This window comes from Oryza sativa, chromosome 3 (genome assembly GCF_034140825.1).
Source record: "Oryza sativa Japonica Group chromosome 3, ASM3414082v1".
Lineage (NCBI taxonomy): Eukaryota > Viridiplantae > Streptophyta > Magnoliopsida > Poales > Poaceae > Oryza > Oryza sativa.
The window spans coordinates 4,067,143-4,079,793 of record NC_089037.1 but is presented as its reverse complement, the minus strand read 5'-3'; the positions used below and the strand labels follow the sequence as shown (position 1 = coordinate 4,079,793).

Below are 12,651 nucleotides of genomic sequence, written 5' to 3'. Positions count from 1 at the left end.
ACAAACAATTGTTTCCGTCTTTAGATACAAATCCGGATACTGAACATAGACGATATAAAATTGATCAAATTGATTTCTGTGGAATTCATCTCTGTAGAGTGCACTAGGGCTGTTTTTACTTGAGCGTAAAGTTTAGATTTTGGTTAAAATTGAAGATAATGTGACTGAAAAGTTGTATGTGTATGACAGGTTGATGTGATGGAAAAGAACTGAAATTTGGATCCAAACTTTGGATCTAAACACAGCCAAGATAGTACTCCCTCCGTCCCAAAATAAGTGTAGTTTTATACTATTCACATTCAACGTTTGACCGTTTGTCTTATTTGAAAAATTTTTATGATTAGTATTTTTATTGTTATTAGATGATAAAACATGAATAATACTTTATGTGTGACTAAATATTTTTAAAATTTTCACAAATTTTTCAAATAAGACGGACGGTCAAACGTTTGGTACGGATATTCCACTTATTTTAGGACGGAGGTAGTACTATCAGATAGAGTAGCGTACTACTACTATCTCCACACGAGATCAAGTGACGTACGCAGATCAGTCAATACAGTATTGCGGTGTGGTCTTGAAACATCTGCCACATTTGCTTGCTCACATGAATGCGAGTACATCAATTCTGCTCAGCTATACGTACGCCTATACTCCCATCGACCAGCTACTCTTGCATAGCCATATTAGCTCCTAATCCTACTCTTGCATAGCCATATTAGCTCCTAATCCTATCGCTACGAGTTCACGTCACTAACGTCAGCCTCTCCTCGAGAAGTACTACCAGTACCAGCCCAACTGGTCAAACGCGCGCTGAACACCAACCAAGCCACCACCAAGCTAGGCCCTCCCTTGAATTCTCTAGTACTAGCAGTATTGGAGTATACAAGTAGTCCGTACGTTGTATCTTGATCAATGGGTAGTATACGTTGTATTCTGATCAATGGCAGGCATCAGCATGGGAGACAGTCTTGGAGCCCAGCTAACGTCAAGGGCCTCAATTGCCTTGAGGGAACAGGAGGCAATTTCATGAACGAACGAAGTTGCTCAGCGCCTCAGCCACGCTATACTTCACTCCTAGCGAGCTGCAGCCTCGGGAACCAAAACCCCAAGTTGCAGAGATATCTATATCAATCCATCTATCCATCAATCAAATCCATCAAGGCGAGCAGTCGATCGTGAACCCATCTCCAAAAACAATCGGCCGCACCCGCACCCTTTTCGGCCTACCTTATCCCACACAAAAACTTTTTCGCCCTCATACTATCACATCGAATATTTAAACACCTATATAAAATATTAAATATAGACTTAAAAAAATAAATAACTACATATATTGTAACTTTTAAACTTAATTGCTTCATGATTTGACAACATGGTGCTACAGTAAATATTTGCTAATGATGGATTAATTAGTCTTAATAAATTCGTCTCGTTGTTTACTTACGAATTCTGTAATTAGTTTTTTTACTAGTGTCCGAACACTCCATACAACATCCTATATAATACCCGATGTGACATGACAAAACTTTACACCCCTAAATCTAAACACCATGTCATGGCGCGACATATCTCCTTTCTCTCAAGAAAAAATATCTTATAATGTCATGTGATACTTTTAATATAATTAGAGATATATTTAGATTTATAATATAAAAAAAATATTATATTCTATTTTACTTTTATAGGATGGAGGAAGGAAAGCGTAAAAATAAGGAGTGTGAGTGAGAGTATCTCCAACAGTCTCTTCAAATCGGACTCTCCAAACACTTATATAGCCAGCTCTCCAATTAATTTGGCAAGCCAAACTTATTCCTCACTCCAACAGCCTCTCCATCAACACTCTCCATTATAAGCCTATGACACTGGGACCCACACGTCAGCCTCTACTACCCCTTCTTCCTCCTCTTTCTCTCCCTCTTCCTCTTCTCTTGGCCTTCTTCCCGTGCAAGTGCGTGACGGCGACCGCACAGAGGATGGTGACGGCGACCTTGGCAACGACGTCCTATGGAGCCGAGGCGTAGGCCGCGCGGGGCCGGAGGCCGCACGGAGGCGGCAGAGGTCGCGCCCCCACACCCCGAATCCAGCGGGGGGCGGAGTCGGACGAATACGGCGGGGGCGGACGCCGTGCTTGGCTAGAGGCCTTTAGACACGGCGACCTCGGTGATGATGGCAGCGAATGGCGACGGCACAAACGACGGCAACGACGGCTGGCGACAAAGACCTCGGCAGTAGCGGTGGATGGCGACGGCGACCTTGACGACGACAGTGGTGATGGCGCTCCTCTGTGTTGGTGCCGGATTCACTCCTCGTTAGCCTCGTCCGCTCCACGCTCCCCTCCTTTATGTTGCATTTCTGCTTCTCGTTGGTGGCGGCGGCGGGCGATGGCACAGAGGACAGGGACGGTCGCAGCTCCGACGCCTCTCTCCTCTGTGCTGTCGTCGACATCAGGACATAGCAAGCGAGCCGATGCGATGAGCCAAAGAGGAGATGTGAGGAGGAATTTGTGTGGGGCCCACAGTAGGCTAGTGCCTTTTAGTGGGCCAAATTTGGCCAGTGAAGAGAGGGTTTTGACCAATTGAATGGCTTAGCCATTCGATTGGAGAGGCTGTTGGAGGATTTTTTTTTTAAGCTGGAATTGTTGAAATATGGTTTGGAGAGTGAAATAGTGAAGTTGTTGGAGAGCTAGTAGCTACCTGCTGCGGGATGCGCAACCACGCCGCGGCCGGCAGAGGCAGACGCAGCCAGCCCAGCCCAGCTACCACGTAAAGAAAGGAGAGTAGTAGTACACTAGTACGACGCATGCGATCGAGGTGGCTGGCTCCAAAGAAATCGCTATGCAAGAGGACAAACGAGGTGAAGTACTACGTACAGTCGTCGCCGGGTGATAGACACAGCGACGTGGCACGTCTCCCGAGGGAGATAAACGGCTGCCTCCCCTCGGGTACCCCTGATACGCTCGATTTTTCTAAAACCTTTACAATTTTTAATTTTAAAATAAACTTTTTTTAAACTTATTTTCTAGATCTGAATATTTTGACTATGTCTGTCGAACTAACATGGCAAAACAATACTGCTACTAGTGACGAAGCTAGAACAAATTGAAGGAGGTGCACCACTCAACCGTACGTGTAGTGACACATACTCCTCAGTCCCAAAAAGAACTAATTCCTGGCTATGAATCTGGATAAGTCTTTGTCCAGATTCATAGCCAGGAATTGGTTCTTTTTGGGACGGAAGGAGTAGAATTTAAAGCCATGGTATACAACCTAATGAGAGGCTATCGATCGGTGAACATTATAGGATGATGGCTAAGTGTATGATGGAGATGTGATTAAAAATTCCTACTTAAAAATGTAAAATCAAGGGAGCCACAATAAAAAAGATACTCAGAATTGTAAGACACATCGAACCATTGAATAACGGTGTATTTTTGTGAGGAGAGGAAAGTAGAAGAAAGCATATGATTAATTAAATATTAATTATTTTAAACTTAGAAAATAAATTAAGATGATTTTTTAAAGAACCTTTTCTATAGAAGATCTTTGCAAAAACACACGATGGTTCGGGAAGTATGTGTACGAAAAACGAGGGATTTTTCTCCATGCTTCAAACCAACGCACCCTAAAACTGGTGAAGTAGGAGTACTAGATATTAGAACGTGATGAAATTAAAAAATCAGAGAGCTAGTGCCATAACTTTTCAAATTGAAATATTAGTACTTAGGATCAATATACAATTACTCCACTTTCCTAAATCACAATGTAAAAGTATAATTATTTAAATCCTAAACTACTATGTAGAAACATTAAAATAATAACTGAAATTGAACTACTCCCTCCGTCTCATAATATAAGGGATTTTGATTTTTTCTTGTACTGTTTGACCATTCGTCTTATTCAAAAAATTTTTGAATTATTATTTATTTTTTTTACTTACTTTATTATCCAAAGTACTTTAAGCATAACTTTTCCTTTTTTATATTTGCACAATTTTTTTTGAATAAGACGAGTGGTCAAACAAAGCAAATAAAAACTCAAAATCCCTTATATTATGGGACGGAGGGAGTATATATTTAAGCTTTAACTCTCATGCACATAGCATAGCGGGAGGAAATACGATATAAGACAGATTGAGGAAATACGATGAGGAAGATCTATGCCATCAACATAAGCACATACGGGAGATACACATGATCAGTGAAACGAAAAAAAAACAAAAGAACAAAGCAGTACGCTCATGCAGCAAATTGGGCACCAATTGAACATGTGCGACCAAGTGACCTCGCGGCTGTGCGCCCGTCCCGCCACGCTTTGGCTAGCCGTCGGGGGTACACGTAAGGGAGCTGAGCGGGGGGTACACGTAAGGGGCGGAGCTACCATGATTCCTGGATATTCTCGGGAATACCCAACATTTTTATAAAAAAAAAACAAGTATGCTTCTAGTATATACACATGTACACATATTAGTGCACCTAAATCCTCAATTCTTTGATCCAAACACAGCCCAACCGGCCTCTTGTGACGCCTCCTACCAACCTGACCCACTCTGTCATGACCTATCAGACATCAGTTGACCCACTTAGCCACAACTCTTTCAGACGGCCCCCTCTCACTCTCCCTCCGTGACCCATCCCTCCCTAGCTCGGCTCCCTCGTGCCGCTCCCCATTTCCAAACCTTAGGCGGCGGCGCAGCGAGGCGGCAACCGGCGGCGGGAGCTGAACCGTGCTACCACGGAGGAGGAGGCCATTGCCGTGGCGGGCGGCGGGCGGCACCCGCCACTCCACCAAGCTCAGGCGGTCAGGGCGGTTGTGTGGTCGGCGGCCGCGAGGGGCAGGGGCGGCCAGCGACTCAGCGCTTAGACGGGAATACCAAACTTTGAAATCCTGGCTCCGCCACTGGTGCACATGTGGCAAAAACAAGATATTAAGTTGTAAACAGAAATGCAGGAGTTCATGTGCACCCCTCACGGCCTATGTAACTTCGCCCCTGACTGCCACACTGGTCTCGTTGGTGTGGCAACGTTAGTTTTATTTGGTCACACCGCTTTTACTAGCGTGATAGGATTATACTATCATGCCCGCTATGCTATAAGCTTTTCTATTGGCAGAAAAGCAATCCATGTAGATACCCGTATATAGATTTTGATATGAACAAATGCATATCTTATTGGTACCATCAAAATCCGTAAAAAAAAGGATAAACAACCACAAAAAGTGGTGAAAAGAAAGAGGAGTTGATCTCCGGCGCACGAGCCCAGTAAAAAGGGAAAGGAAACCGATCACGACGCCAAAATTCCAACGACCGATGGCTCATTAGCAATTTCACCTCCCCTCCCTCCCTCTTCTCGTCCCATATCTAGCAATGCATAACGAGTATGAGTAGTTGCGTACGGGTAGTGTACTAGCGTACAATATAGAGGCAATGGAGTACAGAGAGGACTCAACTACTACTATGTAATAATTGGCTGCAGCTCTTTTGAGTAAAGGCCGAGATATTATATTCTATTATTTAGAAAAAAGAGAGGACTCGACTCGAGCCAAGAGTTTTCCGCACTCCCTCTATTTTACTCCTCCGACGACTACTACAAGTGGTAAGTGGGGACACTACAATTCTCGTACTAGCAGAAACGCGGCGTGTATGGCCGGGGAGAGGAGAATTCGTCCTGAGCACTGCACGTTTGCACTGCACTGGCTATAACAGTTGCGCTCCCCTGCCGCTCGCGGCTCGCGGCTCGCACCGCCGTGGTTTTCCGCGCGGCGCGGCGTGAAAGAAAGAAAACCGTGCCGCTTGCGAGCGGCGTCGCGTCGTCGGGAGCCGCGAAAGGTGGGAAATCCAGGTGCGCGTCACTGTGCGCGCGCTCGCCGCGCACAGTGGAAAAAAAGAAGAGCAGAGGGAAATTCCATACGGCCACCGCGTCGGCTGCCGTGCCCGTGCCGTGCGTGTCCTCGTCCGGCCGGACGCTGCGCGGTACAGATGCCCAAACGGGGGGGCGCGCGCCGTCCGGGCCTATCACGGCCATCGATGTGTCTCCTCTTTTGTGAGTTCAACTGCGGCATGTCGCGCGCGGAGAGTTTTTGCGCAACAGAACGAACGAACGGGGGCTGTGATGAACAAGACGCACCTATGCGTGCGCGTTGGCTCTGCAACCGTGCACAAACACGCTCGAGTTGACAAAACCAGCCCCTTCCGAGCCTCCCTCACTGTTGGTCTTGCTGCTAGCTTATGGTAGCACTCGTGTTAAGACTCCATCTGAAATAGCTATAAAATGATTAAAAACAATACGAAGTATATATGATTTTAAAGGTTATTTAGATTATTTTATATAAAAAGCTTTTGTACAAAACACATCATTTTTAGAAAACCTAAAAAAAACATGCAAATGAAAATCTAAAACATGACCTAGAAAAGAACAAGGGCTATAAGTTGAGAGTTGTCTCACCTTACTCGTCGTCGGCTATGCATTGCGACTCTGAGTCAAAAGATAAGCATTACTCCGATCGTGTCTCTACGTGAGTTCTTCAGGTGGGCATGAGCATACGTACCACGGGAAATCACGCACTTTCTGGCTCGATTCAAGTGAAACTATCCGTCGTTATTTGGCTTGGAGAAGATGTCAACTCAAAAACTCAAGCCACATGACAATTTTTAAAGGTATATAACACTCGTTTTTTTCTTTCTCGGGATACGAAATCACAACCGGTATTGAAAAAAACGATCTGCCAAACATCGATTTCCAATGGAACATGCACGGGCGACGCGTTAACCCCACGGATATGTGACCAACAACTACCTAAACACACTCGAAGAAAACGAGGCCTCTAAATTTAACTCTCCTTGCCTTTGGATCACCAAATCACCTGAGAAGATTCGACGCATTTCTCTTTGCATGCATGTGATCCCAGATCCCTGAGTTTGGCACGTGAGAGAGAGAGGGAGACTCGCAAAACACAAGGACCCAAAAAAGCCCAAGCTAGCTGATGGCTGAGCCCAAAGATGTCCAGAGATAGACGTCAGGCGTCTCGCCATGCCAGACCCCAGCTGCCACACTGCAAGACGTATCTATGGTGGCACAGACCCCAACACAAAAAGAAAACGCTGGACCACACACTCTCGCAGATGCGTCCATGCAAATGCATTGCATAGTCGCACACCAAAACTTTGTTTTGTATGGCCTCTCTCGTTCCATCTCTATCCCTCTCTCATCACCTACACTACTCGTAGCTCTCTCTTTGCATTCATACCATTCCAACCAAAACACACACACACGCATATGGCCATATATAGCTCGCACGTATATAAACGTCAAAAAGGGTGGCTCTTTTCGTAGTTCGAGCACCAATCTCCTAGCTATAGCTAGAGCTTTTGCTTTCTTGCTTGCAAGCTACAGACTCCGGGAAAGATCAAAGAACCTTTCCTTTTGGTGTGTGTGTGTCTCCGAGCTTCATCTTGCTTTCGGTGTCTTGGGGAGAGAGATCGAGATGGACATGAACAGTGGTTGGCTTGGCTTCTCCTTGTCTTCTTCCTCGGCGAGGGGTTATGGAGACGGCTGTGGTGAGGGAAATGGAGGTGGAGATGGAGATGGCTCGTGCTCGTCGCCTGTTGCAGCTTCACCTCTCGTGGCTATGCCGTTGCACTCTGATGGATCTGTGCACTATGATGCTCCAGGTATGATCGAGTATGATAGTTGAGTAGGTGTATACAAGTGTGTTTGATAAAAGTTCAGGAAATTTTGTGATTTGTTCCTTATGATTTTACCTCGAGGAAAACCTAGGCTTTTTTCAATCATGTTTTCAGCAAAGATGAGTTTGTGTTCAATGCTCCTTTCCCCTTTTTTTTTTGTAAGTATGTCATATTGTTTTTTTTAAAGATAAGTACTCCTATGTCATATTGTGAATTTGTTGTTCTAGAAAGAATGTTTGCATGTTCATCTTGTCCTCCTCCAGCTTGCTGACTCGCTGGTGTTGTTGTGGTGCATATATATCTTTCTTAGTTAAACTAGTACTGGTACATGAAATGCCGCAAATGAGAGTTCATCTATGTCATTTGGAGAGATACGGATGATCTCTAATTAAAAGTTCAGAATCTTCAGATATGTCCTGTACCTACTAGAACTTGCTCTTCCAAAGGCACTTCACTTTGTTCACTTTATTTTGCACTGTACTTCTCAACTGGTCCTGAAAGTGGTATCGAACGTAGGTCTGCATGCAAGACCTCCTGGTCCATCGCATTTTATGTCTTCAAATCACCAGCCCTTTGATCTGTACAGTATTTGCTAAAGAAAGGGCAGCATGCATGCAGAATGATTTCCGTTTGTTTTTGTCTCTTGTTTGTACCGGCACTGTGCAGATTGGAGGCATGCAGAGGCCAAAGACCCCAAGCTTGAGGACTTCATGAGCGTCAGCTACAGCAACAAAAGCAGCAGCAACCTGTACGGCAGCAGCAGCAGCAGCAGCTGCGGCCACGCCGACCAGATCAAATACCATCATGTCCATGACGTCCAAGCTTTCTCGACGCCGTACTTCTACGGCCATGGCGGCAGCGGCGTTGGCATCGACATCAACATGAATGCGCCACCGGCAGGCTGCACAGGCGTCCTGCCGGACCACCGACCACCTCCGCCGCAGCAAGACCATATCTTCCTGCCTCCCCATGGCCAGTACTTCCTGGGCCCACCGAACCCAATGGCGCCGGCGCCGATGTACAACGCCGGCGGCGGCGGCGGCGGCGTCGTCGACGGATCCATGTCGATCTCCGGCATCAAGTCGTGGCTCCGGCAGGCAATGTACGTGCCGGAACGGTCAGCGGCGGCGCTGTCGCTCTCCGTGCCGGCCGCTCCCCCGAGCGAGGCGCCGCTGCCGCCGGCGGCGATGCCGGTGGTCCGCAAGCCCGCTCAGACGTTCGGGCAGAGGACGTCACAGTTCCGTGGCGTCACCAGGTTGGTGACGACATTGCTGCTTCTCCATTGCTTCCGGCGTGTCTCACTGATCCATGTCTACGTGCTCATCATTTTTTTCAGACATAGATGGACTGGAAGATACGAGGCTCACTTGTGGGACAACACTTGCAGGAAGGAAGGCCAGACCAGGAAAGGAAGGCAAGGTGAGCCATATCATGAGCAAATTTATCACCTTTGCTACTATTACTATCCACAATGATAAACTGAATGATTGCAACTTCTACTTGGACATGTTACTGACATCAACCTTTGCATGCTCTTGTTTCTGCAACTCACCAACGAGCAGTTTACTTAGGTAAGATATCACTACTCTCATTGGTTCTAAAAGTTCGCATGCAACTTAGGAGTTTCCACTAGTAGAATTGTGAACATTGTTCTTTCCTGCTTACTGCTTCCTGGTTGTGCCATGGCTGTTTGAAGGTGGCTATGACAAGGAGGAGAAGGCTGCAAGGGCTTATGATTTGGCAGCACTCAAGTACTGGGGTCCAACAACTCACATAAATTTTCCAGTAAGTACAGTTGGATAACACATCGCATTCACTCCATTCCTCTTTTCAATTCAAGACAATGGAAATAAAGGATCCAGTAGGGGCCGGTTCGTTTCGTTCCTGCGTTCTTTAATTTGATTCTGATGAAATGTTAGTACAAGTGTCCAGTAGATGTTTCATGCTTTTTCTCTGTTCTCTGAAACACTGGGCTGTGTGGCATTCAGTTGAGCACTTATGAGAAGGAGCTGGAGGAGATGAAGCACATGACAAGGCAGGAGTTCATTGCCCACTTAAGAAGGTACTGTAGGTCTTTCTACCCTTCTCTTCATATCAATAGCACCACTGAATGACAGAGATGCAAGAGTGCAACAAATTTGTGATTCGTTACAATATTTAATAATCAAGATCCTACTACAATAATCCATGATTTGTTACTCTGAATTCTTTTCAGAATCCTGAACTTGATCTTTTTTGTTTGAAGTAATCTGAACCTGAAGTTCACTGCTACTAGTACAGAAACAAAATTTGTAGTACCACCTAATCTGACAGCATGATTTCACTCACAAATGCATCCAAAATTATCAAACATCCGTGCACACTTGCCAACGCTGCGATAACTTACACAAGTTTTCTCTGCCAAATTTATTCTTGCAGGAACAGCAGTGGCTTCTCGAGGGGAGCATCCATGTACAGAGGGGTGACGAGGTGCCGTGCCGCTACCCCATATCTGCAGACTTTTTCATCAACCAAGAACTTCTGGGAGTTCTGAAGCTCTGATCTCACAAACAAACGCACACACACGCATCGCTGCATCGCATCGATCGATCTGCTTGCAATTGCATGTTTTGTAATCTCTCCTGTTGCACTTGCTTTCCCCATGCATGCAGGCATCACCAGCACGGGAGATGGCAGGCAAGGATTGGAAGGGTCGCAGGGAACAAGGACCTGTATCTCGGCACCTTCAGTAAGTTTTGTTTCAGTATACTTTTGTTCACATGCATACTAGTACTACGTAATACTCATGCCACTATTGCTAATCTAACTGTAATCATGTGATCATGTCAGTATTTGTAGTACTTTCTTCGTCCTATTTTAAGTGCAACCATAAGTTTTCGCGTCTAACTTTGTAGTAATTTTTTTATTAGATGATAAAACATGAACAGTATTTTACTCGTGACTTATGTTTTTAAATTTTTTAAATTTTCTTTTCAAATAAGATGACGATCAAAATTGAACGCGGAAAATCATGTTTGCACTTAAAAATGGGACGGATGAAGTATTACATATTCTTGATGTTCAAAACGTGAAAGTGAATATATTTGAATATTACTTTACTCGTGACTTATGTTTTTAATTTTTTTAAAATAAATTTTAAATAAGACGGACGATTAAAGTTGAACGCAGAAAATCATAGCTGCACTTAAAATGGAACGGAGAGATGTTTAGTTAACATTGAAGTTTGGTTGAAATTGGTACGATGTGATAGAAAAATTGTGTGTGTATGAAAGGTTTGATGTGATGAAAAGTTGGACGTTTGGAAAAAAAAAACTTTGAAACTGAACAGGGCCATATCTTGATGTTCAAAACGCGAAAGTGAATATATTGTGTCAGACCAAATTACTTTTGGATATTTTTGCCTATCGTTTTCTGGATATGGTTTGGTGAATTGAAAACGCGGTGACACCGCGCAGGCACGCAGGAGGAAGCGGCGGAGGCGTACGACATAGCGGCGATCAAGTTCCGCGGCCTGAACGCCGTGACCAACTTCGACATCAGCAAGTACGACGTGAAGCGCATCTGCTCCAGCACCCACCTCATCGGCGGCGACCTCGCGTGCCGCCGCTCCCCGACGCGCATGCTACCACCGGACGCTCCGGCCGGCGCCGCCGGCGTCGACGTCGTCGTGGCGCCGGGCGACCACCAGCAGATCAGCGCCGGTGGCGGCGGCGCGTCCGACAACTCGGACACCGCCTCCGACGGCCACCGCGGCGCGCACCTGCTGCACGGCCTGCAGTACGCGCACGCCATGAAGTTCGAGGCCGGCGAGAGCAGCGGCGGCGGCGGCGGAGACGGCGCCACCACCAACTGGATGGCCGCCGCCGCCGCCGCGGCGCGCCCGGTCGCCGGCATCCCGACCACCGTGCACCACCAGCTCCCGGTGTTCGCGCTGTGGAACGACTGATTTTTAATTCCATTCCCGCGATCTCTGCTAGTACAATATTTTTTTTCTACTGTGCCGCACGCGCGTCGTCGTCGCACGTAGTAGTACGTGGTTAGCGCCATACTGCCATGCGTGGTACTAGTGCTTTTGTGCACTAGCGGCGGGAGACTGCTACGCATGTGACGACCGGACCCGGGGGCGCGTGCGGTGCGCGCATATATATTGATGTGAGCCCAAAGCTGTGCAGGGCGTGATGCATGCGTGTCTCACGGTTGGCATCTTCTCCCCCCGAAGGTGGCGACAATTTTGCCGCATTTTGTAACGGTTTTAACATGCATGCTCTATATATGCGCTAGCTCCACCGGAAGCATACGATTTCTCCGGATTTTTACTGTATTTTATGATGGCGAAACTGAGTAGTACTAGTAGTAAAATCTTGTCTCGATCATTTCCTCCAAGTAAAACACCTGCAATTTGACATACTACTAGTAGTAGCTCGTTACTACTGGAGTACTTCAGAATATGTTGGCAAACGGCGAGACCACGTCGTGCCATCGAGTAACGGTGACTAGTTTGCTCGTACGTTTCGTACGTATGAGCACACAGTCGTTCAAGCAGTACTGTAGCTCGTACTACGTGTGTTGGCATGCAGTGTCGTACTACTCGTAACGTACCCAGAGGGAGACCCTGAAGAACCCCAACAAAACGCAGCAGGTAAAGCGAGGGACTCGTATGCGGGAATCGGGTTTTAAATGTGCGTGCCAAAAGTGGCATCACGCAGCACCTCGTCCAATCCACAAAAATAAGTTCACTGTTGTCGCACAGTGCAGCTGCACAGCAGCAGCTAGCGCCTGCGGCCGGTCCGGCCCGGGCACTGCCGTGTCGTCGCTGCAGCCGATGCTGCTGGAGTACCTGCCTGCCTGCAGGAGACTTGGGCCTTTGCACCTGAAAGATGCCAAAAAGAAAAGGCGATCCTGTGTGTTTTTTTCTTCTTTTGTCTGCAAGGAATTGACCGGGGGGGATCTAATCGAGAGGGGACGGTG

General features: G+C 46.6%; 1 protein-coding gene across 1 annotated transcript; it reads left to right on the top strand.

Moving 5' to 3' along the window:
• Positions 1–7,478: 7,478 nt before the first annotated feature.
• On the top strand, positions 7,479–11,999 carry LOC9268480 (AP2-like ethylene-responsive transcription factor AIL5). The gene is made up of 8 exons (XM_066308235.1): positions 7,479–7,668; positions 8,350–8,938; positions 9,020–9,102; positions 9,380–9,468; positions 9,672–9,745; positions 10,102–10,152; positions 10,335–10,411; positions 11,139–11,999. The coding sequence occupies exons 1-8, from the start codon at positions 7,482–7,484 to the stop codon at positions 11,627–11,629; spliced, it is 1,641 nt and encodes a 546-aa protein (XP_066164332.1). The 5' UTR covers positions 7,479–7,481; the 3' UTR covers positions 11,630–11,999.
• The last annotated feature ends 652 nt before the right edge of the window (positions 12,000–12,651 follow it).